Consider the following 27,346-nt stretch of genomic DNA (forward strand, 5'->3'; position numbering starts at 1 on the left):
AGAGAGGGCGGGAGGCGAAATGGAGAGTGAGTCAAAGAAATCCACACAAATATAGATGCAAGAGAGGAGGGGTACGGGAGAAAAGAGAAGAGAGGCTTCAGAATGAAGAGGTTGAGAGAAGGGACCGAGTGTGGAGAGAAAGAAATGAAAAAAGAAAGGAGCCAATGATAGATGCTGAGAAATAGACTGAGAGCTGCTCTCTCCCCCTATAGTTGGGTGAAAGAATGATGAACAATGATGTCATAGGAGAGATCAGAAGGTGGACCAGCACAAGTGGCTTCCTGTCTAGAGATTATGCCTGACAGTGGCTGCATCTGAAATGGTACCCTATTCACTAGTGCAATTCAGACGCACCAACATACTCAGAAAAAAAGGAGCCGAATTGTACGTAAAGATCAGCCTCTTTTATCATTTCTCTTTAATCAGTGTAACCACACAAATCTGTATGCTTTTTAATTACAGACCGACAGACTAGGCTCGCTATGCTCACTCCTGGGGATAAGAAACACAGTGATTCCCAGTGGAATAACAATCTCTGTAGAAACACAAGGCTACGCAATTCAGTCTACTGGAAAAATGAGGGGGAGTTTTGGTCACAGGTCCAGCAATGGCTGAAGAATTGCAACATTTACCTGGAGCTAACTCTGCAGATAGCACTACAGGGTGATCTGAAAAGTCATAGTCAATCAATCAATATTATAATAATACTTTAAGCAAAAACATTTATTTTTCATTTACAATCTGTAGAAATTCTGAGAATAGAAAGGTTCAGAACTTCTGTGAAACATCACAGCACAGTTGAAGAATATATAAAGCCAATATGGATGGTGTTAAGAGATAGATGGGAGGAGTTGAATGGAGCTGAAGTTTGGGAATAATAACAACTAGTAACAAGATAACTAATGTAAAACATACTATGCCCATAAAACATATATAGGTTCAGAACTTTTGTGAAAGAAATAGATAGGAGAGGTTGAGGATAGAGGAAGGACAGGAGTAAGAACAAACAAAATATAACTATTGTAAAATACGTTGTGTCCGTAAAATGTATATAGTATGTATAAGTTGGAAGTAGAAGCCTAAGTGTTGTTCACTAGTTTACTCCAATTAGGATAAGGGTGGTTGGGTTAGAAGGTAATAAAGGAAAATATATATATTTTTAAAATGTGTTTATATATGTATATATGTATATATGTTGTGGTGGTTAATTTCTTTACTATCAAAGGAGGAGAGACAAACTTATCACACTAGTCAGAGTTACACTTAAACTAAATCTTTAATCACTTATTAATAAGGGAGCAGGTCAATACAACACACACATATAAAGTGAATCGATGGCTGGTTGACGATTCACGCTCAGATGATTCGTTGAGAGCCCCGAGACAAAAGTACAAAGGTATTTTATAGCCAAGATACACCCCTTTCATCCTACATGATGAACAACAGATATATAGAATGGGACACAAGGTTAAGATTGGTATGAAAGATACCTATAATACATAGCAGACAGTATCTGCTGTTTCATTGTGTAGAGACCAGTGTCTGGCCCTGTATAGAACAGAAACATTAACCTGGGATATTCGGGACAGTAGCGTCCCACCCCGCCAACAGCCAGTGAAAGTGCAGGGCGCCAAATTCAAAACAACAAAAATCTCATAATTAAAATTCCTCAAGCATACAAGTATTTTACACCATTTTAAATATACAATTCTCGTTAATCCAGCCACAGTGTCTTATTTCAAAAAGGCTTTACAGCGAAAGCACCACAAACGATTATGTTAGGTCACCACCAAGTCACAGAAAAACACAGCCATTTTTCCAGTCAAAGAGAGGAGTCACAAAAAGCAGAAATATAGATCAAATTAATCACAACCTTTGATGATCTTCATCAGATGACACTCATAGGACTTCATGTTACACAATACATGTATGTTTTGTTCGATAAAGTGCACATTTATATCCAAAAATCTCATTTTACATTGGGGTGTTATGTTCAGTAGTTCCAAAACATGCAATGATTTTGCAGAGAGCCACATCAATTCACAGAAATACTCATAATAAACATTGATAAAAGATACAACTCTTACACATGGAACTTTAGATAAACTTGTCCTTAATGCAACCGCTGTGTCAGATTTCAAAAAAACTTTACGGAAAAAGCACACCATGCAATAATCTGAGTACAGCGCTCAGAGACCAAACCAGCCAAAGAAATATCCGCCATGTTGTGTGTAGACCTCTACAATCAACCTGATACCCCAAAGTCTAAAACAATTTTGGGCACAGTTGACCCCCCCCCCCCCCCCCCCCCCCCCCCCCCCTTCAGGCACTGATTCTTCTGGCGTCCTTTTTGTCTTCTTCAGATAGCTTTACAGTTCAAAGTGGATGGCCATGATAATGTCCCAATTTCAATGTTTCACCTGAACCGTCATCACCTTTACCACCCATTATTTGTCCATTCGTCAACCAGTATACTAGTAACATAAGAGAAGTTTGGAACATATTTCTCCCCATGCTCACTCCACGTGGACTCCTCTCACACTCCTGAGAAAAGACATGAGAGAAAAGCAGTTGATAGCTTTGATCAGATGCTGTGCACCGGTTGCTGGCTCGGACTCATTTCTCTCAGTAGAAGTGGTGCGGACAGGGCCGTATTGAACGCCTTTGTTGCTATTCTTCAGCCAGTTAGAGGGAGGTTTGAGGTACACACACCGTTCGGTCCAATTATCTCTTCTATACATTAAGATACCGTCTGATGTCACTTTTCATGATAACCTCAAGAGAACAGATCAGAACAACAGTTTAGTTCAGTTCATTAACTATATGATAAATGATTACTTTGACCAATTATTCTTAATACAAATGTCTAAACATATGTCAAAGAGAATAACAACACATTCTATTGAAACTGTTCTTTCAAATTGGCTTATACTCCCCATCACACCATTAACTCTATCGCAGAGCCACAGGATCAGGAAATTAGACCTATGACCCATCGGGAATAGAACAGAACAAACAACACAACAATACACTCCTTCACATATCACTCCATACACATCACTCAAGATATGTCAACTTTAATCCGAAACCTCAGAGGGCTGTTACCTCCCCCATTTTGACACATAACTCCCTATGTGAGTAACGTGTAAAAAAAAACGCACTACAGGTCAAAAAATAAAACAACATTTCAAAAAACTAAATCGAATTAAAATCACTACTCTTAAGAACTCCATAAAGAAAAAATAAATGTATCCATACGGTCGTAGGAAAATAGATCCTTTTTCCCATTGATCCAAATCCCAAATATGGCTAAGAACTATAAACTTCATCATAATTATCAATATTACAAATGACCTTTAAATCAGTATTACAAATTACCTTAAAATCATTAACCAAATGGCTTTCCAATGAGGGTGATCAAACCACAATGGAAAGTCATTGACAGAGGTCATAGGTCATGCAAACTCTTTAAATAAGTGTTTCTTACAATATTAGACAATTTAATGAAAGATGTGTGTGGCAGATGTGTTGCCCTTCGGGAAGTCCAGGATCCAGTTGCAGAGGGAGGTGTTTAGTCCCAGGATCCTTACCTTAGTGATGAGCTTTGAGGGCACTATGGTCTTGAACGCTGAGCTGTAGTCAATGAATAGCATTCTCACATAAGTGTTCCTTTAGTCCAGGTGGAAAAGTGCATTGTGGAGTGCAATAGAGATTGCATCATCTGTGGATCTCTTTGGGCGGTATGCAAATTGGAGTGGGTCTAGGGTTTCTGGGATAATGGTGTTGATGTGAGACATTACCAACCTTTCAAAGCACTTCATGGCTACGGACGTGAGTGCTACGGGTCTGTAGTCATTTAGGCAGGTTGTCTTTGTGTTCTTAGGCACAGGGACTATGGTGGTCTGCTTGAAACATGTTGGTATTACAGACTCAATCAGGGACATGTTGAAAATATCAGTGAAGACACCTGCCAGTTGGTCAGCACATGCCCGGAGCACACATCCTGGTAATCCGTCTGGCCCCACAGCCTTGTGTATGTTGACCTGTTTAAAGGTCTTACTCACGTCGGCTACGGAGAGCGTGATCACACAGTCATCCGGAACAGCTGATGTTCTCATGCATGCCTCAGTGTTGCTTGCCTCGAAGCGAGCATAGAAGTGATTTAGCCCCTCTGGTAGGCTCGTGTCACTGGGCAGCTCGCGGCTGTGCTTCCCTTTGTAGTCTGTAATAGTTTGCAAGCCCTGCCACATAAGACGAGCGTCAGATCCGGTGTAGTATGATTCAATTCCATCCCCCCCACCCCCGCTCGTCTTGGAGTGTGCTGTTTTATCTTGCCGGTCCCGCGTATATCCCGCTAGCTGAATAGCCATGTCGCATTCAGCCACGATTCCGTGAAACATATGATATTACAGTTTTGATGTCCAGTTGGTAGGATATTTGTGATCGTACCTCGTCTAATTTATTGTCCAATAATTGCACGTTGGTGAGTAGTATTGACGGTAACAGCAGCTTTCCCACTCGCCTTCTCCGGGTCCTGACAAGGCATCCCACTCTTTCGGCCCTGTGGGGTGTTTGGAGATTGTCCTCTGCATCCTCCTACTCAAACAATGTTCTGCGCTTACCTCTATCATAAGATTAAAAACAAACTTGACAACTTTCTCTTCTCTTTCAGCTTCACATTTATGAAATCTCCAAGACTTAAAAATAACATGTAATGCGCCAAATGTATAAAATACATCAGTCAATATATAAGAATAACATTTTTAAAAATTGTTGGGCACAACTCTATCGCAATTATCTATCCACCATTGTTTGAATTCATTAGATTTAGGTAACTGTCTCTTCTTTGATTCAGTTATTTAAATACAACTCAATTCTCAATATGTTATTCCAGCAGACCATTTAGGCAACAGACAACGTATTACATCGAAATCACCTCTCTGTTTAAGTTGAATGAATTAGTCTTTCAATTTGAACAAAGCAAGCTGTTAAAACGTTCAGCTTATATCTTAAGCAAACACTGGTGGCCGTATCTTTCCAGGCAAATTCAATCAGAAACCCAGATTTTAGTCAATACCATAGACCCAATGCTATTGAAATGTTATGTTTACCTTTATTTAACTAAGCAAGTCAGTTAAGAACCAATTCTTATTTTCAATGATGGCCTTGTGGGTTAACTGCCTTGTTCAGGGGCAGAACAACATATTTTTTACCTTGTCAGCTCAGTGATTCAATCTTGCAACCTTTTGGTTACTGGTCTAACGCTTTAATAACCTGCCACCCCAAATCTAGAACCTTTACATTTTTTTGAAATGACAAAGATTTCTAGAAATTACAAAGAAACACGGCAAATAACCCAATTTACAATTGTCCGTAGTCGTACAATCAGGCACATAATAACGTCACAATTCCCAGAAAATAGCCTTAATTTAAGGTCCAAGCGTTTCTCCGGCGAGATTCTCACATGCCAAAGGAATAGATTAGCAAAGAGTTAAATTGACATTCATTGACGAGGAAACAAATCTTGCGCTTTAAATAAAGGTAGATTGTTTTCTCATGCAACGTATTTAAATTACTTTACTACATCACATTAATCACGCAATGATCATTTGTTTGATGGATACCCTAGGCTTTGTACGACATTATAAATTACGTTGAGATTCCATCTTAATTCACTCTAACTTTATGGAAAAAGGTTTATTCAATAAACCCAGCAACTCCTCTCATACTAGGTAGAAACATTTAAACACATTTTCAGGCCTTAAGGGCAGTTGTATTTCAAATGTAGCACCCGGACGTAGAAAATCCAATAAGCGTTTTATAGTTACATCGTTAGGGTAAGTTAACCAAAAGTGGACACACCAATCAGTTTCTGAGACAATTGCCAATACATTGTAGACCGTTTAATAATGCTTAAACCTCATCTTTATCAAATTAACCATTAAAGATACCAACTCAAAACCTACGTACGTCTACGTATGGGTGGTTTAAATTGTATATAATTATATTCCCAGTATTACTTTATCAAATCTCTAGTAATCGACTATACACACATACAATTGATCCTATTTTCATATATTCACAGAATCCATATAAAATGCAAGAAAATATACTCTCAGCAGAACCCAAAAAAATTACTTTTGTTTCCCGGACAATGACCAGCCCGTCATGGGATCCTCAGCGGTTCTCTAACCTCCCAGAGACCACGGCAAAATCAAGCCTCTCAGGAACTATAGACCTTCCGCTGCTTTCTGAAATATCATCCCGTTCTCAATACCACCCCCATGATATTCTATGATAGGCAGTGAAGGAACAGAACCAAGATAAAGTTATATCAATGTCTGTTATCCAAATTTCAATCATCTGATTAAGCATATTTCTATAAGTTACTATCCAAACGTTAGATTAAGACTCATTTCCATATTCACACAACTCTCAAATCACAGTCACATAATGCTGTTCTCAAACATACCTAATGAATTCATTGTTTTTCAACAATATTTTAACCTGTAGGAATATTTTCTTATTTCTATCTCATGATTAGTTCCTAGGATAATGCAACTCATACGTTTATCTCTTTCAATACTTCTAAAATAGGGTACAGGTTTAAAACAATTACAGGTGCAACCTACTTTATTAAACTGTCATGAATGGTCTTAACTAGTTCACACAGATTCCAGATGTTTTAATATTAAATGGCCAAAACTAGTTCACACAGATTCTAGATATTTAACGCTAAATTACCAAACCCAGGGCATACCTGGCTAGCACATTTAAAATAATTGGAATTCACCACTTCTGAGGATCACTTAGAAGGTCACACAGACACTTTTCAGAATGAGGTCCTTCTTCCAATAGGGTTTCAACAGGTACCGTGTTTCACACAGAACCCACAGTCACCCTGGCTCCTCACCCTTACAGACCACACCAATTCAGTGTCAGGACGGCTCTTGGTTGCCCGCAACCGACCAGTGGCAGAGTATCTTTGAGTCCACAAACTCTCCGATTACTCTCCTCTGAATCTGACTTTGCGTGTTTTGCTCACCACTTTATTTTATTTTTTAAGCTAAGTTCGAGATGTGGTGTCCACTCGGCTCGCTGCCTCTCAGATTAAAGGTGGGTCCATCTGCTTCGTTCCCGAAGTGTGGTCTCCCTGAGATTCCAAGTTTGAGGGATTCCTTGTGCATGATTTACCCAGGTTGTCAGGAGCGGTCACCAAGTGAAGATTAACATCCCATCCTCGTCGCCAAATGTGGTGGTTAATTTCTTTACCATCAAATGAGGAGTTGACAAACTTATCACACAAGTCAGAGTTACACTTAAACAAAATCTTTAATTACTTATTAATAAGGGAGCAAGTCAATACAACGCACACATATAAAATGCTCTACAATAATGATGGCTGGTAATGGCTGGTTGACGATTCACGCTCAGATGATTCGTTGAGAGCCCAGAGAAAAAAGTACAAAGGTATTTTATAGCCAAGATACACCCCCTTTCAACCTACATGACGAACAACAGATATATAGAATGGGTCACAAGGTTAAGATTGGTATGAAAGATACCTATAATACATAGCAGACAGCATCTGCTGTGTCAACAGTTTTCATTGTATAGAGACCAGTGTCTGGCCCCGTATAGAACAGAAACACTAACTCATGCTCTGGAATGCTGTTTAGGAGTTTATCACCCAAAAGACATCGTAATTCTCCTGTCAGTGTTATCTCCCAGAGGCCCATCCTCAGTAGGACACACATACAATAGTTAAGAATACTCGATTCTGTTGCATAAAACAACCATTTGATGCAGTAAAAGTATTATAATATAATCTTGCAATTTTCCACCATAATATGTATGTATGCATGTATGTATGTATTTTTGTGTGTACGTATGTTTATGTATGTATATATAGAGGTGAAGTCAGAAGTTTAAATACACCTTAGCCAAATACATTTTAACTCAGTTTTTCACAATTCCTGACATTTAATCCTAGTAAAAATCCCCTGTTTTAGGTCAATTAGGATTAGGATCACCACTTTATTTTAAGAATGTGAAATGTCAGAATAATAATAATAGAGAATTATTTATTTCAGCTTTTATTTCTTTCATCACATTCCCAGTGGGTCAGAAGTTTACATACACTCAATTAGTATTTGGTAGCATTGCCTTTAAATTGTTTAACTTGGGTCAAACATTTTGGTTCGCCTTCCACAAGCTCCCCACAAAAAGTTTGGGGAATTTTGGCCTATTCCTCCTGACAGAGCTGGTGTACGGTCAGGTTTGTAGGCCTCCTTGCTTGCACATGCTTTTTCATTTCTGCCCACAACTTTTCTACAGGATTGAGGTCAGGGCTTTGTGATGGCCACTCCAATACCTTGACTTTGATGTCCTTAACTTCTTCGATATAAGGGGCGCTCTTTTAATTTTTGGATGAAAAAACGTTCCCGTTTTAAACAAGATATTTTGTCACGAAAAGATGCTTGACTATGCATATAATTGACAGCTTTGGAAAGAAAAGACACTGACGTTTCCAAAACTGCAAAGATATTGTCTGTGAGTGCCACAGAACTGATGCTACAAAAAACCCCAGATAAAAATACAATCAGGAAGTGCCGCATTTTTTGAAACCGCCTCATGGCCACGTTTTCCCCAAGGTGTCTGCAGCATTGTGACGTATTTGTAGGCATATCATTGGAAGATTGACCATAAGAGACTACATTTACCAGGTGCTCGCTTGGTGTCCTCCGTCGCAATTATTGCATAATCTCCAGCTGCAGTATTTTTCCGTTTGGCTCTGATGAGAAACCGACTGCCAGGAATTATTTTTCATCGAATAGAATTGTGAAAAACACCTTGAGGATTGATTCTAAACAACGTTTGCCATGTTTCTGTCGATATTATGGAGCTAATTTGGAAAAAAGTTTGGCGTTGTAAGTGTTATTTCTCTTACACAAATAATATTTTTGGGAAAAATGAACATTTGCTATCTAACTGAGAGTCTCGTCATTGAAAACATCGAAGTTCTTCAAAGGTAAATGATTTTATTTGAATGCTTTTCTTGTTTTTGTGAAAATGTTGCCTGCTGAATGCTAGGCTTAATGCTATGCTAGGCTATCAATACTCTTACACAAATGCTTGTGTAGCTTTGGTTAAAGCATATTTTGAAAGTCTGAGATGACAGTGTTGTTAACAAAAGGCTAAGCTTGTGTTTCAATATATTTATTTCATTTCATTTGCGATTTTCATGAATAGGAAACGTTGCGTTATGGTAATGAGCTTGAGGCTATGATTACGCTCCTGGATACGGGATTGCTCGACGCTAGAGGTTAAGCCATTTTGCTACAACTTTGGAAGTATGCTTGGGGTCATTGTCCATTTGGAAGACCAATTTGTGACCAAGCTTTTACTTCCTGACTGATGTCTTGAGATGTTGCTTCAATATATCCATATAATTTTCGATCCTCATGGTGCCATCTATTTTGTGAAGTGCACCAGTCCCTCCTGCAGCAAAGCACCCGCACAACATGATCCTGCCTCCCACGTGCTTCACGGCTGGGATGGTGTTCTTCGGCTTGCAAGCCTCCCCCTTTTTCCTCCAAACGATGGTCATTATGGCCAAACAATTCTATTTTTGTAGACCAGAGGACATTTCTCCAAAAGGTACGATATCTGTCCCCATGTGCAGTTGCAAACAGTAGTCTGGCTTTTTTTATGGTGGTTTTCAGGTTATGTCGATAAAATACTTGTTTTACTGTGGATAGAGATACTTTAGTACCTGGTTCCTCCAGCATCTTCACAAGGTCCTTTGCTGTTGTTCTGGGATTGATTCGCACCAAAGTACGTTCATCTCTAGGAGACAAAATGCGTCTCATTCCTGATCAGTATGACAGCTGCGTGGTCTCATGGTGTTTATACTTGCGTACTATTGTTTGGACAGATGAACATGGTACCTTCAGGCATTTGGAAATTTGGAACCAGACTTGTGGAGGTCTACCATATTTTTCTGAGGTCTTGGCTGAGTTCTTTTGATTTTCCCATGATGTCAAGCAAAGAGTTTGAAGTTATGCCTTGAAATACATCCACAGGTACACCTCCAATTGACTCAAATTATGTCAATTAGCCTTTCAGAAGCTTCTAAAACCATGACATAATTTTCTGGCATTTTCCAAGCTGTGTAAAGGCACAGTCAACTTAGTGTATGTAAACTTCTGACCCTCTGGAATTGTGATACAGTGAATTATAATTGAAATAATCTGTCTGTAAACAATTGTTGGAAAAATTACTTGTGTCATGTACAAAGTAGATGTCCTAACCAACTTGCCAAAACTATAATTTGCTAACAAAATATTTGTGGAGTGGTTAAAAAATTAGCTTTTGTACAGCAATCCAAAGCCTCTTTGGGCTCGGCGTGCCGCTAGCGACCCACCTCGACAACATCTGGTGATAGTGCAGAGAGCGAAATTCAAAATACAAAAATCGTAATATTAAACACTCATGAATATACAAGTGTCTTGCATCGTTTAAAAGCTTACCTTCTTGTTAATCCAACCGCTTTGTCAGATTTCAAAAAGGCTTTACGGCGAAAGCATACCATGCAATTTTCTGAGGACAGCGCCCCGTATACATCAGCATTAAACACATTATACAAACCACAGAGGCGTCACAAAAATCAGAAATAGCGATGAAATAAATAATTTACCTTTGAAGATCTTCCTCTGTTTGCAATCCCAAGGGTCCCAGCTACACAACAAATTGTTGTTTTGTTCGATAAAGTCCTTCTTTATATCCCAAAAAAGTCAGTTTAGTTGGCGCGTTTGATTCAGTAATCAACCCCTTCAACACGCAGACAAAGGAATCCCAAAAGTTACCAATAAACTTCGTCCAAACAAGTCAAACAACATTTCTAATCAATCCTCAGGTACCCTAATATGTAAATAAAATATACAATTTAAGAAGGAATGTAGTATGTTCAATACCGGAGATAAATAACGAAGTGTGCACCCTCATCCACAAGACTACAGTCAAAATGAGTACCACCTTGAAAAACTACAACTACTAACTCATTTTTAAAAGAACAAGCCTGAAACCCTTTCTAAAGACTGTTGACATCTAGTGGAAGTCATAGAGGAAGGAATTCCATTGAATATCCCATAGACAAGCATTTGAATGGACCATGACCTAAAAAAAAAAATATCTGGATGGATTCTCCTCGGGTTTTCGCCTGCCATATCAGTTCTGTTATACTCACAGACATTTTCTTAACTTCTTATGTTGTAGGAGACGCTTGCGTCCCACTTGGAAAAAAACAGGGAAAATGCAGTGCGGCAAATTCAAATAATGATATAAAATCAAACATTCATTAAATCACACATATAAGATATTCAATTAAAGCTACACTCGTTGTGAATCCAGACAACATGTCAGATTTTAAAAAGCTTTTCGGCGAAAGCATTAAGAAGCTATTATCTGATGATAGCACAATGTCAATAAAGAGGGTAGCATATTTCAAACCTGCAGGCGCTACACAAAATTCTGAAATAAAATATAAAACATGCATTACCCTTGACGAGCTTCTTTTGTTGGCACTCCAATATGTCCCATAAACATCACAATTGGTCCTTTTTTTTCGACTAATTCCATCCACAAATACTCAAAATGTCCATTTATAGAGCGCGTTTGATCAAGAAAAAAACTGCTTCCAAAATGCACAACGTAACTACAAAATATTTCAAAAGTTGCATATAAACTTTGCCAAAATATTTCAGACTACTTTTGTAATACAACTTTAGGTATTTTTAACCTCTAGCGACGAGCAATCCCGTATCCGGGAGCGTAATCATAGCCTCAAGCTCATTACCATAACGCAACGTTAACTATTCATGAAAATCGCAAATGAAATGAAATAAAGATATTGGCTCACAAGCTTAGCCTTTTGTTGCGACACAAATGTCAGAAATAACGATGTAATAAATGCCTTACCTTTGAAGATCTTCTTTTTGCAATCCCAAATGCCTCAGTGACACAATGAGTGGTCGTTTTGTTTGATAAATTCCTTCTTTATATCTCCAAAATGTCCATTTATTTGGCGCGTTTGATTCAGAAATACATCGGTTCCAACTCGCCAACATGACTACAAAGTATCTAATAAGTTACCTGTAAACTTGGTCCAAACATTTCAAACAACGTTCCTAATCCAACCTCAGGTATCCTAAAATTTAAATAATCGATCAAATCTAAGACGGGATAAACAGTTTCCAATACCGAAGAAAAATAACACGAGCGCGCTCCTGTTCACACGCACCAAAATACTAGAGCCCTTCAGAGTGACACGTACAAAGGACAGAACTACTTATTAATTTCTCAAAAGAAAAACATCGACCAATTTCTAAAGACTGTTGACATCTAGTGGAAGCCATAGGAACTAGAATCTGGGCCCTAATAAATCAGGATTCCCATAGAAAAGCATTGGAAAACACAATGACCTCAAAAAAAAAATCACATAGTTCAAGTAACACATAGTTCAAGTAACAGACACATCTCAACATCAATTGTTCAGAGGAGACTGCGTGAATCACAGCTTCATGGTCGAATTGCTGCAAAGAAACCACTACTAAAGGACACCAATATGAAGAAGAGAAATCTGTCCTTTGGTCTGATGAGTCCAGATTTGCAATTTTTTTTGGTTCCAACCACCGTGTCTTTGTGAGACACGGAGTAGGTGAACGGGTGATCTCTCCATGTGTGGTTCCCACCGTGAAGCATGGAGGTGATGTGATGGTGGGAGCGTGCTTTGATGGTGACACTGAGTGATTCGTTTAGATTTCAAGGCCCACTTAACCAGCATGGCTACCACAGCATTCTGCAACAATACGCCATCCCATGTGGTTTGTGCTTAGTGAGAGCATCATTTGTTTTTCAGCAGGACAATGACCCAACACACCTACAGGCTGTGTAAGGGCTATTTGACCAAGAAGGAGAGTGATGGAGTGCTGCATCAGATATCCTAGCCTCCACAATCCACCGACCTCAACCCAATTGAGATGGTTTGGGATGCGTTGGACCACAGAGTGAAGAAAAAGCAGCCAACAAGTGCTCAGCATATGCAGGAACTCCTTCAATACTGTTGGAAACACATGTTTGGTTAATGTATGTTATTTCCTAGTTTTAATGTCTTCACTATTATTTTACAATGCAGAAAATAGTAAAAATAAAGAAAAACCCTTGAATGAGTAGGTGTGTCCAAACTTTTGACTGGTACTGTATATATTTAAAAAAATATATATGGGGTATTGGAAGTGATGCAGACAATTACATTGATGGAAGTTACAATCTATCTGCAATATTAAAGCTGATGTACCCCCTTAAAAAAGGAGGGGGAGCAGCCAGCCTAAAGCCTCCCATAAGCGCTCTTTCAAACCCTCTCTTTCAAACCCGCCTCACAATTCGTAATTTTTACTTCTTCTTTGAGGTCTTCTTGCCCAGACTAGCAGTGGGTTAGTTATTTATGAGAGAGAGTGAGAGAGAGAGAGAGAATTTCCTCAACTCAGAATATTGAGCTATAAAAACCATTGGGCCCTCTGTCTGAACATGCCAGTAAAACTGCTTCTCTTCATTTTTGATGAACCCAGGATGTTAAGAACAATTAATAAAGGGCTTCCTGACAATGAAACACTCAAACGCACACACAGACATAAACACAAACAAGCACACACACACACTCATGTACATACTGAGGACGCATTTCGTTCTGAACCAAACCAATATTTTTTCGTTACATTCCACTGTTCTGACCAGCAAAATAGCAAATAGCAAAACAGCAAAAAGTTATTAGATTCAAACTCCAAAAAAGAAGCGGTTTAAGTTATTCCTTTCTGTTCCTTTTTAACCTCTGAAATAAATGTACATTGTTTTACATTTAGCTCGACATGAAATTAATTCACCAATCAGTGAGGATAAATCAGTTTGCTATGAAGCGGCAAGCTATTTACATACATTGGACAGACAAGTGTAGGGTGCAAGATCTGACCAAAATTTTGCAGGTGGGGAGAGGTTGTAGGAGGGTGTAGGAGGAGGCTTGGCTTGAGGTACTGGGCATCTTGTTTTGTTGTGACATGTATTATCTTATTTAGGCCCACAGAATTAGAACTCGTAGTCTACACAGAATTTTCAGCTGGCAGGCAGACACTGGATTAAGTTTCTGACTGACAGACTGAGGGCTTTGCATATGGGTGCTTTGTTACATTTTTTTGGTGGGACTGGGAAAAAAAAGGCCAGGAATGTAAAATAACATTATTAACCGCTTCCCATGCTTTTAAAATAACTTTTCTGTTCCAGAACATTATAGATCACTTTCGTTCCCGGTTCTGATTCTGTTCCTCAATTCTTTGTAAAAATATTTTCCAGTTTTTGGTTCTGTTTCCTGAACCTGTTCCAACCCCAGAAACACACACAAACACACTCTAACATACAGTGCTGCTAGGAAACTGTAAAAAAGTTGCAGTCACTAAGATCAGGAGCACAGCATTAATATTTCAAACCACTCCACGTTTTACAATGTGATAAAATAAACAACGATAAATACATACACTCACTAGATGTTGGCTTCGCCCTCAACCCCACACTGTTCTTGACCATGAATCCATCGCAACATACATACTGTACTTGGAAACTCAAGTGGGGTTTTAGTTATGTGAAAACACTTACAGTGAGTTATTTGGTGAGGAGGCGTCAGGAGCCTTTGAGAAGGCGGACTAGAGATGGAGCCAGATTGGTTTACACAAACAAACACACATACCGGTGATGACTATCTCTTGGCTTTAATGGACTGATAAAGTAAAGGCTACTCTGACGGATAGGAGAGAAGAAGAGACCACGCAGGGCTGAGTGGGCAGCAGACAGTGGTGGCCAACAACAGCTTCCTGTATCGTGCAGTGTCTGGGACGATATGACTGTACTGTAGCTACAGTCCTAAGCATTAATAAGTCCACCTGTACTGAAGCACAGTGGGAGTAACTGCACATGAGGGACAGGGACATACAGTCCATTCAGAAAGTATTCAGACCCCTTCACTTTTTGCACATTTGTTACTTTAGTCTTATTCTAAATACATTAAATTAAATGTTTTCCTCATCAATCTACAAACAATACCCCATAATGACAATGCGAAAACAGGTATTTAGATATTTTTTTAAGGTATAAATAACATAATACCTTAAATACGTAGGTATTCAAACCCTTTGCTATGAGACTTGTAATTGAGCTCTGGTGCATCCTGTTCTATATCGTGGAGCTCCACCCATATGGGAGCTCTGCTCCTAGTGGTTTACCCTTCTGCCTAGGCAGCGAATAGCCTGAGAGAAACTTATGCACACACCTGCAGCCAATGGTAGTACAGGTGTCCCTATGTTAGGGGATGCTTCCCCTCAATCACCCTCCCATTATCTTCAGTAACTTTGACTGGACTGAAGAAGCGACAGACTCAGGATGAACCCGCCATCGAATTCCATTTCTCAACGTCGTCCATCTCAATGAGCACACCGGTGTTTCTCTTTTAAGAGCTCAGTGTCGCTGCTTCTCTATGGTAGCTATGGACACACACAACTTTTGTTTTGTGTGCTTAGGGTCACAGCACACCAGGAGCGGCCTCACCAATCCCACTAATGCCTGTGCTGCGCCCTCCTTTCTTTAACCTCTCTAGGGTACGTGGGACGCTAAATTCATCAAACATACATGTATTATACACCATTTTAAAGACAAACTTGTTAATCCCACCACAGTGTCCAATTTCAAAAAGGCTTTACGAGAAAAGCATACCATGCGATTATGTTAGGTCAGTACCTAGTCACAAAAAATACAGCCATTTTTCCAGCCAAAGAGAGGAGTCACAAAAAGCAGAAATAGAGATAAAATGAATAACTAACCTTTAGTGATCTTCATCAGATGGCACTCATAGGTCTTCATGTTGCACAATACATGTATGTTTTGTTCGATAAAGTTCCTATTTATATCCCAAAATCTCTGTTTACATTGGCGCGTTATGTTTTACCTCCAAAAAATCAGTTGAAAATGCAGAGAGCTACATCAATTTACAGAAATACTCATCATAATGTTGATGAAAATACAACTGTTATGCATGGAATTAAATATATACTTTTCCTTAATGCAACCGCTGTCAGATTTCAAAAAAGCTTTACGGAAAAAGCACACCATGGAATAATCTGAGTACAGCGCTCAGAGACCAAAACAAGCAATACAGATACCCGCCATGTTATGGAGTCAACAAAAGTCAGAAATAGCATTATAAATATTCACTTACCTTTGATGATCTTCATCAGAATGCACTCACAGGAATCCCAGTTCCACAATAAATGTTAGTTTATGATATCCATAATTTATGTCCAAATATCTCCTTTTTGAACGCGCATTTAGTATAGTAATCCAGACAAAGCCAAAAAAGTGATATTACAGTTTGTAGAAACATGTCAAACGATGTATATAATCAATCTTTAGCATGTTTTTATCATAAATCTTCAATAATGTTTCAACTGGAGAATTCCTTTGTCTTTAGAAATGAAAGGGAACGGAGCTAACTCTTACAGGGCAAGCGCCTGACTGAGCACATGACCTTCTGGCAGACCCATTACTCAATCAGCTCTCATTCCCTCCCACTTCACAGTAGAAGCTTGAAACAAGGTTCTAAAGATTGTTGACATCTAGTGGAAGCTTTAGGAAGTGTAATATGACACGCACTTGAGGGAGAGTGAGAGGCGCAGGCACAGGACGCACAGGGCTGTGGAGACGCACTGAAGACCTGGTGCGTATAGCCAGCATCAATGGTACCGGAACTTTAACACACTTCTTATGACGAGTACCTGGAGCTGACTCAGGTGGCACCAAGCTGACAACACGTTCCTTTAGTCCAAATCGGTGCATCCTCCACCAACTCAACAACTCCCATCTCTCTTGTTCTTGGGGTTTTTGTGGCCTTCCTCCCCGACTTTGTCGCTGTACCTCCTTCGCTGCTTCCCCTGCTTCCATGGCAGGTTCTTCTCTCCTGCCATTATGTCGTCTCAAGTCCAGGATGTTCTCTCCCTAATCTCCTCCAAAGACCAGGATGCCATTACCTCCCGGGCATGCTGCGTGTTCCGTTGTTGGTGGGATCTTCTATCACGTTCGTTATAATAAGTGGACCAAAGCGCAGCGTGATCTGGGTTCCACATCTTTTAATTACTAAGTGAAACTCACAGCAAAACAAAACAATAAATCTCAACCGAACCGTGAAGCTAACAATAGTGCTAACAGGCAACTATCCATAGACAAGATCCCACAAAACACATTGGAGAAATGGCTGCCTAAATATGATCCCCAATCAGATACAACGATAAACAGCTGCCTCTGATTGGGATCCATACCAGGCCAACATAGAAATATAAATCACCTAGATGACCCACCCTAGTCACACCCCGACCTAACCAACAGAGAATAAAAAGCTTTCTATGGTCAGGGCGTGACATATTGACAGAATACTTAAGCATCTACCTGCTGGTTCAGATTAGTATGGCTCATATTCTGTTATCTGCCCACTAGCCATTGACAGTGTCTCCAGGCTGAGTAGGGAGGATTTGTACTGAGGACGCAGTATATTGTGACACATTGTGTTACGGTACTGTGGGACTTCATCGCCGCCATTGCTGGGCCAGACCTTTTCATTAGGTGGGAAGTGTTAGGTTCGGCAGGGAGTACATTTTGGAGCGTTGCGCTCCGCCTAAAACCACTAGGTGCAGAGCTCCCCTATGGGGGCGGAGCTCCACGATATAGAACGATATTTACTGGTCTGATGAATGCCAAGCATCACGTCTGGAAGTAACCAGGCACCGCTCATCACCTGACCAATACCATCCCTACGGTGAAACATGGTGGTGGCAGCATCATGCTGTGGGGAGGTTTTTCAGCAGCAGTGACTGAGAGACTAGTCAGGATCGGGGGTAAAGTTGAACAGAGCAATGTACAGAGAGATCCTTGATGATAACCTGGTCCAGAGCGCTCAGGACCTCAGCCTGGGGCGAAGGTTCACCTTCCAACAGGACAACAATGCTAAGCACACAACCAAGACAACGCAGGAGTTTCTTCGGGACAAGTCTCTGAATGTCCTTGGGTGGCCCAGCAAGAGCGCGGACTTGAACCAGATTGACCATCTCTGGAGAGACCTGAACGACCTGAAAATAGCTGTTCGGCGACACTCCCCATCCAACCTGACAGAGCTTGAGAGGATCTGCAGAGAACAATGGGAGAAACTGCCCAAATACAGGTGTGCCACGTTTGTAGTATCATACCCAAGAAGATTTGAGGCTGTAATGGCTGCTAAACATGCTTCAACAAAGTATTAAGTAAAGGGTCTGAATACTTATGTAAATGAGGTATTGTGTGTAGATTGATGAGGGGAAAAAATTATTTAATCTATTATAGTATAAGGCTGTAACTTACAGTGCCTTGCGAAAGTATTCGGCCCCCTTGAACTTTGCAACCTTTTGCCACATTTCAGGCTTCAAACAAAGATATAAAACTGTATTTTTTTGTGAAGAATCAACAACAAGTGGGACACAATCATGAAGTGGAACGACATTTATTGGATATTTCAAACTTTTTTAACAAATCAAAAACGGAAAAATTGGGCGTGCAAAATTATTCAGCCCCCTTAAGTTAATACTTTGTTGCGCCACCTTTTGCTGCGATTACAGCTGTAAGTCGCTTGGGGTATGTCTCTATCAGTTTTGCACATCGAGAGACTGACATTTTTCCCATTCCTAATTGCAAAACAGCTCGAGCTCAGTGAGGTTGGATGGAGAGCATTTGTGAACAGCAGTTTTCAGTTCTTTCCACAGATTCTCGATTGGATTCAGGTCTGGACTTTGACTTGGCCATTCTAACACCTGGATATGTTTATTTTTGAACCATTCCATTGTAGATTTTGCTTTATGTTTTGGATCATTGTCTTGTTGGAAGACAAATCTCCGTCCCAGTCTCAGGTCTTTTGCAGACTCCATCAGGTTTTCTTCCAGAATGGTCCTGTATTTGGCTCCATCCATCTTCCCATCAATTTTAACCATCTTCCCTGTCCCTGCTGAAGAAAAGCAGGCCCAAACCATGATGCTGCCACCACCATGTTTGACAGTGGGGATGGTGTGTTCAGAGTGATGAGCTGTGTTGCTTTTACGCCAAACATAACGTTTTGCATTGTTGCCAAAAAGTTCAATTTTGGTTTCATCTGACCAGAGCACCTTCTTCCACATGTTTGGTGTGCCTCCCAGGTGGCTTGTGGCAAACTTTAAACAACACTTTTTATGGATATCTTTAAGAAATGGCTTTCTTCTTGCCACTCTTCCATAAAGGCCAGATTTGTGCAATATACGACTGATTGTTGTCCTATGGACAGAGTCTCCCACCTCAGCTGTAGATCTCTGCAGTTCATTCAGAGTGATCATGGGCCTCTTGGCTGCATCTCTGATCAGTCTTCTCCTTGTATGAGCTGAAAGTTTAGAGGGACGGCCAGGTCTTGGTAGATGTGCAGTGGTCTGATACTCCTTCCATTTCAATATTATCGCTTGCACAGTGCTCCTTGGGATGTTTAAAGCTTGGGAAATCTTTTTGTATCCAAATCCGGCTTTAAACTTCTTCACAACAGTATCTCGGACCTGCCTGGTGTGTTCCTTGTTCTTCATGATGCTCTCTGCGCTTTTAACGGACCTCTGAGACTATCACAGTGCAGGTGCATTTATACGGAGACTTGATTACACACAGGTGGATTGTATTTGTCATCATTAGTCATTTAGGTCAACATTGGATCATTCAGAGATCCTCACTGAACTTCTGGAGAGAGTTTGCTGCACTGAAAGTAAAGGGGATGAATAATTTTGCACGCCCAATTTTTCAGTTTTTGATTTGTTAAAAAAGTTTGAAATATCCAATAAATGTCGTTCCACTTCATGATTGTGTCCCACTTGTTGTTGATTCTTCACAAAAAATACAGTTTTATATCTTTATGTTTGAAGCCTGAAATATGGCAAAAGGTCGCAAAGTTCAAGGGGGCCGAATACTTTCGCAAGGCACTGTAAGTGAATGGGTCTGAATACTTTCCGAATGCACTGCATTTCAGAAATGTATTTTATTACATGGGTCATTGTTAGATGATTACCTGTTTGTTACATTAACCATGTGCCTTGCCACAGCAAGACATTAAACAAACTAGACTTCAACCTTTTAGTGCTCAGAACAGTATATATATATACAGTATATATAGTGAGCTCCAAAAGTATTGGGACAGTAACAATGACTATGAGGTTAAAGAGCAGACTGTCAGCTTTAATTTCAGGGTATTTTCATCCATATCTGGTGAACCGTTTAGAAATTAAAGCACTTTTTGTACAAAATCCCCTGGTTTTAAAAGTATTAGGACAACTTCACTCATACAGTGCTGTGAGAAAGTATTTGCCCCCTTTCTAAGGGGCGCTACTGTTATCAGATCTTCAACCAAAACCTAATATTAGAGAAATGGAACCTGAGTGAACAAATAACACAACAATGACATACTTCTTTCATTTATTTAATAAACCAAGTTATGCAACACCCAATGCCCCTGTGTGAAAAAGTAATTTCCCCCTTACACTTAAAAACTAGCTGTGCCACCTTTAGCTGCAATGACTCCAACCAAACACTTCCTGTAGTTGTTGATTAGTCTCTCACGTCACTGGGGAGGGATCAGCGGAATTTGTGGGTTTTCAAGCATGAAATTCTTGTTTCAAGTCCTGCCACAACATCTCAATTTGGATTAGGTCTGGACTTTGACTAGGCCATTACGAAACTTCAGATTTGTTGCTTTTTAGCCATTTTCATGTAGACTTGCTACAATGATGATGATGATTACGGGTAATGCTATTAAACCAGTCAGTGTGATCACCATTTGCCTCATGCTGCGCGGCACATCTCCTTCGCATAGAGTTGATCAGGTTGATTGTGGACTGCAGAATGTTGTTCCACTCTTCTTCAATAGCTGTGTAAAGTTGCTGGATGTTGTCGGGATCTGGAATACACTGTCGTACACGTCGATTCAGAGCATCCCAAACATGCTCAACGGGTGACATGTTTGTTGAGTATGGAGGCCATGAAAGAACTGGGACAAATTTTTGCTTCCAGGAATTGTGTACAGATCCTCGTGACATGGGGCCATGCATTATCATGCTGAAACATGAGGTGATGGCGGTGGATGAATGGCACAACAATAGGCCTCAGGATCTCATCACGGTATCTCTGTGCATTCAAATTGCCATTGATAAAATGCAATTGTGGTCGTTGTTCGTATGCCTGCCCATACGATAACCCTACCCTCACAATGTTGACATCATTAGAGTGGCCTTTTATTGTCCCCAGCACAAGGTGCACCTGTGTAATGATCATGCTGTTTAATAAGCTTCTTGATATGCCACACCTGTGAGGTGAATGATTTATTTTGGGATTATCTTGGGATCAACACTTTACATGTTGCGTTTATATTTTTGTTCAGTATACTTTAAAGAATTCATCACAACTGGTGACTTGGTACCAAATGAAGTCTAGTTGCACTTGATTCAATGAATTCCAAGGAAATAAACATGTAATTTGCAGGTCATTAATGTTTAATGACCATTTGACCATTTCATTTGACCATTTAATTAATGACCAAATAAGTAGTTTCACAGCAAACAACTTCACATTTATGTATCATTCAAAGAAAAGGTGTGTACAGCAGAACAGTTTCCAGGCTGACTGTTTGTGTTGGTGTTGGTGTAGGTGGGCGGTCACACCATGCTGCCCATCCGCTGGATGCCTCCAGAGAGCATCATGTACAGGAAGTTCACCACAGAGAGTGACGTGTGGAGTCTGGGTGTGGTCCTCTGGGAGATCTTCACCTACGGCAAACAGCCCTGGTACCAGCTCTCCAACAACGAGGTCAGTCTCACCTCTCACCGAACCTTAACCCTGACCCTTTGACCATACTCTACCGCCATCCTAGCCTGGGTGCCAGTCTGATTCTGCTTTCTTGCCACCTCCTTATAACAATTCCATGAGGAGGTGGCAAGAAAGCAGAACAGACTACCAGGCTAGCTCCAACCTCCCTAGCTGGAATCTTATTCTAAACCCTCACATCCTCTACTTTGGTAAAGTTTTCCAAAGCTTTAGCCTAAGCCTATAGCTCCAAGGCACATGTGTAGGTCTGGAGAGGATTGGAGAGTAAGAAACGCAAAGACAATTAAATCTGGCATATCGGCTGGCATTCTGACACTAATCCTGTTTATCTGCCCCCCCCCCCCCCCCACACACACACACACAGGTGATTGAGTGCATTACACAGGGGCGTGTCCTGCAGCGGCCTCGCACCTGTCCCAAAGAGGTGTACGACCTGATGCTGGGGTGCTGGCAGAGAGAGCCCCACATGAGACACCACATCAAGGAGATCCACAGCCTACTGCTAAACCTAGCCAAAGCCTCTCCTGTCTACCTGGACATCCTGGGCTGAGCGGGTGTGCGTGTGTGCGTATGCGTACATGCACGTGGCTGTACAATACAAGAGAGAATGAGTGTGTGCCTGTACGTGTGTGTCTATTGATGCACCTGTCCTTGAGTGTGTTTTAAGCTACGATCAAACTCTTTAAGGCAATCAGAAGATTCCCCAACTGTTCCCTTGTGCCCTCCCCTCTCCTCTCGCTCTCTCTATCTCTCTCTTACTTTCTGCCTACTTCTACTCTTTCATGCATCTCTTAACCTACCACCTTCTTCCTGCTCAAGATACTTTAAGAATGGTTTGCAGTGGGAAGGCTTCTCCCATCGGCACAAAGGATTTTAAACTGTGGCTAAGTAAGTAGTCTACAGTAAATGGCTGAGGGCTCTATACGAGCAGGCGGTGGGTTTTTTCCCCAATTGGTTTCTGCAAACGCCATCCTTCTGTAAATAAAACCCCTGAGGTCGAGAAGAGGTGCCTCCACTGCAGATAGGCTGTTTCTTCTCTGTACATAGAGGACCAGACATCGGACCCCGCAATGTCCTGCAAAGAGTTGAGATGCGTTGCTCCGTGGAAGGAGACATGGAAGCAACCAGACTGTTACTTTCCCCTCATGTCAACAAGTCATGACATAACAAGACATAACAAGATATAGTATTGCCCCTCATGCCGACGAGCAGCAACAAATGACATGCTATTGTATAACTGAAGCAATGCTGAAAGTAAACATAAAAGGGAGATTTGTGGCTGTTCACCAGTGGGTGCTCTTCAGCTGTCTGTCTGTTGTCATTGTCTGTGACTATGTACACGAAAGAGGGTATTTGATACATTTTGGGGGATGAAGATGTTTTAATTCCCATGTCAAGTGCTGATGTCATGTAATTTATCGATGTACGTGTCCAACATTCTCGGACGATCCTGAGACAGAGAGTATGAGCAGGATCTGTGTTAGATCGCCCGTTCATGGTCAGTGGCGAGGATCTCCGTTTAGGCGTGGTTGGGTCAACTGTGGTAGAGTCCTGGCACACACACATATCCCCCACCCCCTACTACTACACACACACACACTCAAAAGGCTTCTGCAGGAAATTGAATTCTGCATGTTTTATTATTTTAGCCCCACAGTGCTTTAGCGACGGAGCCCCAGCCCTAGTCAGTAATGGTGTAATGTATATTTCATTAAGGAGCTAATGTTGGCCATTAGCACAGTCTCCCCCTCAGACATTTAAGACGTATTGTTTAATGGGAGAGAGGGAAAGGAGATGAGGAAGTGGAGGAGAGAAAGACGATGAGATAGAGAGGAGTGGAGAGAGAGCGAGAGAGAGAGAGAGCGAGAGGGAGGGAGGGAGGGAGGAGGCCTGAATGTCTGCGGGGAAATAGTGAGATAACATCCATCATAGTGCGGTCTTGTCGGTTTTCGAACCCACAGCTGTTTGCTTCACACACCTCGCATTCCTGTGGTGGGTTCCTCAACCACACACACAGACACAGACACAGACACACCACCCACAAAACCTTCTCTTACACATTCAAGGTCAACTGTAGGCTCACCTAGACTTTCAAGATCAAACGCCTGCATTATCATAGACACACAATAAACAGACTTACTGAGATGTAATAACTTCATACAAGACTGTTTGAGTATCATGATATTGTCATATGCTTCTGTAACTGATTGCATGTGACTGGTTTGGTCATATCCTCAGTACTTGATGGTATTGATATTTGTGTTCTTAATTATTATTTTATTAAAAAATTATACATTTTTTATGAGACAACGTTTCTGAGGTCTAAGTCAATTATGTGGTCTGAATCGGGGCCTGACTCCAATCTAAAGTGATCTAATTGATTATGCTGACAGTATTATGTGCGTGTGCCTCCGAAAGAGTGCAATACTTGGGCCCACATTGGGCTGTGGTCAAAAGTAGTGCACTATACAGGGAATAGGGTGTCATTGCAGACGTAGACTGTGTGTGTCTGTTTGGGTCCTTGCACATGCTCTTTGTTGCATTTTCCTGCCTGCCTCTTGAAATAAACATTAGATCCAATAATGTACCATCCGTTCCACAAAGAGAATGGATGTCTTTCTGTGCGAGAGCAAGTAGAAAATGCTTCACAGGTATTCAATATTGTTTACACAATAACGCTGTGCAATACGAAGCAACATTGTGTGCAACAGCCTTCAGTGCGAGAGTAGTTGGCAGTGAAATAACTGCCCCTGTGAGAAAGAGCACTCGGTGTCCATCGGAACTAAGAAACCACTCTTAAAGCGCTTATAGCCTACATGAATTGGCTAAAGTGGGACATGGCAGTGGTGGGCGAGTAAGTGAATTGTCTATCAGAGGACTGAGTAAATGAATTGTCTATCAGAGGACTGAGTAAGTGAATTGTCTATCAGAGGACTGCACTGGAAGACGTTTCTATGTGGCTCTCTTCCATCACCATGGACCCAGTCTGAGTTTACTCTACATCCTGGTCAAGCTACTGTGACTAATTATGGAGCCTTCCCAGAATCCTTTCTGTTGGAGGTTCAACATTTCTGCCTACCGATAGGCTCTAGGCAATGGGCGGCACCAATCGCAGTGCTATCGTTCTCTTTGCTAAAGACAAATGGACACCTCAAAAAGGACTGACAATCACAACCCTTAACAAGTGACCTGCTGTGTAGTTACAAACCTCTCCTCTCTCGATGTAACTTCACTTTCTCTTTCTTTCTCTTTCTTTCTTTCTTTCTTTCTTTCTTTCTTTCTTTCTTTCTTTCTTTCTTTCTTTCTTTCTCGTTCTCTCCCAGCTGTTACACTGTCCAACTGTGGCATCCCTGATGGGTCAGTGAGAGGCGTGTGTGTATACGACCCATGTGGCTCTGATGGCTTTAGTCTCAGTGCTGTGACTGGAGTTTCTCAGAACGTGTGTAATACTAATGTGACCAGCTTTTCTCGATGAACGGACCAGTCTGTTGTGACACGGTATCATTAATAAAAGTGTTATGTCTTACGTCATCCTGGGCAGATCTGGTGTTCTCTGTGTGAATAAGGGAGTGTTAGTGCGATGAGTGTGCGTTGGAGTGTTTGCGTACAGTAGCCTATAGATCACACTTTAAAAGAGCTGTAACTTATGTCTATAAATGTGTGGCCTTTACAAGCCTACGTAGATGCTTCACAAATCAGTTGTAATGTCACAGTAAATGTGATTGATATAACAGGTCCTTACATCTAGAGCGTGATGCATAGGCATACGTTTATAAGCTGTGGCACAGGCTTTATATAACCCTTTATACTGTGACATTTGCTTACAAATGATTTGAGAAGTATGTACAGGACCAATCATAAGCATTCACCACTCTTAGATTTCTTCACTTTTTTATTGTGTTACAAAGTGGGATTAGAATGGATTTAATTGTCTTTCTTTTTTTTTCTTCAACAGTCTACACAAAATACTCTAATGTCAAAGTGGAAGTTTAAAGATAAAAAAAAAATAAAGCACTAATATACCTTGATTGGATAAGCATTCACCCCCCTGAATCAACGCATGTTAGAAACACCTTTGGAGCAATTACAGCTGTGTAAATTTCTAAAGGGCCGATTCAGACTCAGGAATTTACACCTTTCCTACTCACTTCTCGGTATTTGGTATTAAAATGTACCTTATTCAGTCACGTAACAGTCTCTGCAGTTGTGGCTACCCTGATTGCTATGAATAAATATAATTCAGCCACTGACAACCCTCCCACTTGCTGTCCAACAGATTTTCCCCTGGAGTTTTCATTCAATAGCGGTTTCAGTACATGTATCTTAAGCCATCCCTTTAAATACGGTGAACCTTTAAGTTTGAATTTTGGTCGACAGACTCTAGAATATATCAAGAGAACGGGTTCAGAATATTAGGGGTCAATAAAAAAAAGGCCATCTAAATATGTGCATATTTGTCTCCATTTCAGCACCAATTCGTAGATTTAAAAATACTCTGATCTTGTAGATTATTTAGGTTTAGGGAAGTATTTCTGAATCATAAAAACAGGTTTGGAGAGCCTTTACGCACAAAAGAAAGCGGTGGTTTGATTCAAAGTGGACACTTTTTCCACTTGGAACCAGAAGGTTCCCTAGACCTTATTCAGGGTTTCCTGGTGCATAAAGGTGGTGGAATTATTAGGGAATTAAGTCAAGATCAGAATTTGTAGACAGACCTCCACCACACCTTCATTTATTCGATCTCCACCCCAAATGAATAGCGGGGTGAAAAGCATGATATTCTCATGCTTAAGTTCAAGGTCAGAATACGGATAAAGAGAAAAGTGCATAAAAAGGGAATTACGTTCCATTTACACGTGTTTAACTTGGGTTGGAATGTCCTCCCCTAGAGCTTTGCACACCTGGATTGGGCAATATTTACCCATTATTATTTTCAAAATTCTTCAGGCTGTCAAGGTGTTGGAGATCATGGCTCGACAACAATTGTCAAGCAGATTTAAGTCCACACTGTAACTGGAACACTAACTGTCATCTTGGTAAACATAAGGCTTTGCATTGAGGACAAAAAAGTGTATTCCTTTGCTGTGTTTTTTTTATTTCAGTGTTACTTCAGTGCCTTGTTGTATACAGGATGCATGTTTCGGAATATTTGTATTCTGTATATTTTTCATTTTTATTTTCACCCATTTAGGTCATTATTGTCGAGTCACTACAATATTGTTGATCCACCTTCAGTTTTCTCCCATCACTGCCGGTAAACTCGCAAATGGCCTCGTGGTGTCATCCCTGAGTGGTTTCCTTCCTGTCCTGCAGCTCAGTTCAGAACGACAACTCTATATTTGAAGAG

At 40.7% G+C, this 27,346-nt stretch overlaps 1 protein-coding gene across 2 annotated transcripts in view; it reads left to right on the plus strand.

The window, feature by feature from the left end:
- LOC110535778 (BDNF/NT-3 growth factors receptor) overlaps positions 1-24,306 on the plus strand; it is an 88,624-nt gene extending 64,318 nt beyond the window's left edge. For both annotated transcript variants that reach the window (XM_036935577.1, XM_036935579.1), the window contains exons 17-18: positions 21,823-21,981; positions 22,364-24,306. In XM_036935577.1, coding sequence (XP_036791472.1) covers positions 21,823-21,981; positions 22,364-22,549 — 345 coding nt within the window. In that variant the 3' untranslated portion in view covers positions 22,550-24,306. The remainder of the gene's footprint in view (positions 1-21,822; positions 21,982-22,363) is intronic.
- The last annotated feature ends 3,040 nt before the right edge of the window (positions 24,307-27,346 follow it).

The sequence above is a fragment of the Oncorhynchus mykiss genome, chromosome 11 (genome assembly GCF_013265735.2).
Source record: "Oncorhynchus mykiss isolate Arlee chromosome 11, USDA_OmykA_1.1, whole genome shotgun sequence".
Taxonomy (NCBI): domain Eukaryota; kingdom Metazoa; phylum Chordata; class Actinopteri; order Salmoniformes; family Salmonidae; genus Oncorhynchus; species Oncorhynchus mykiss.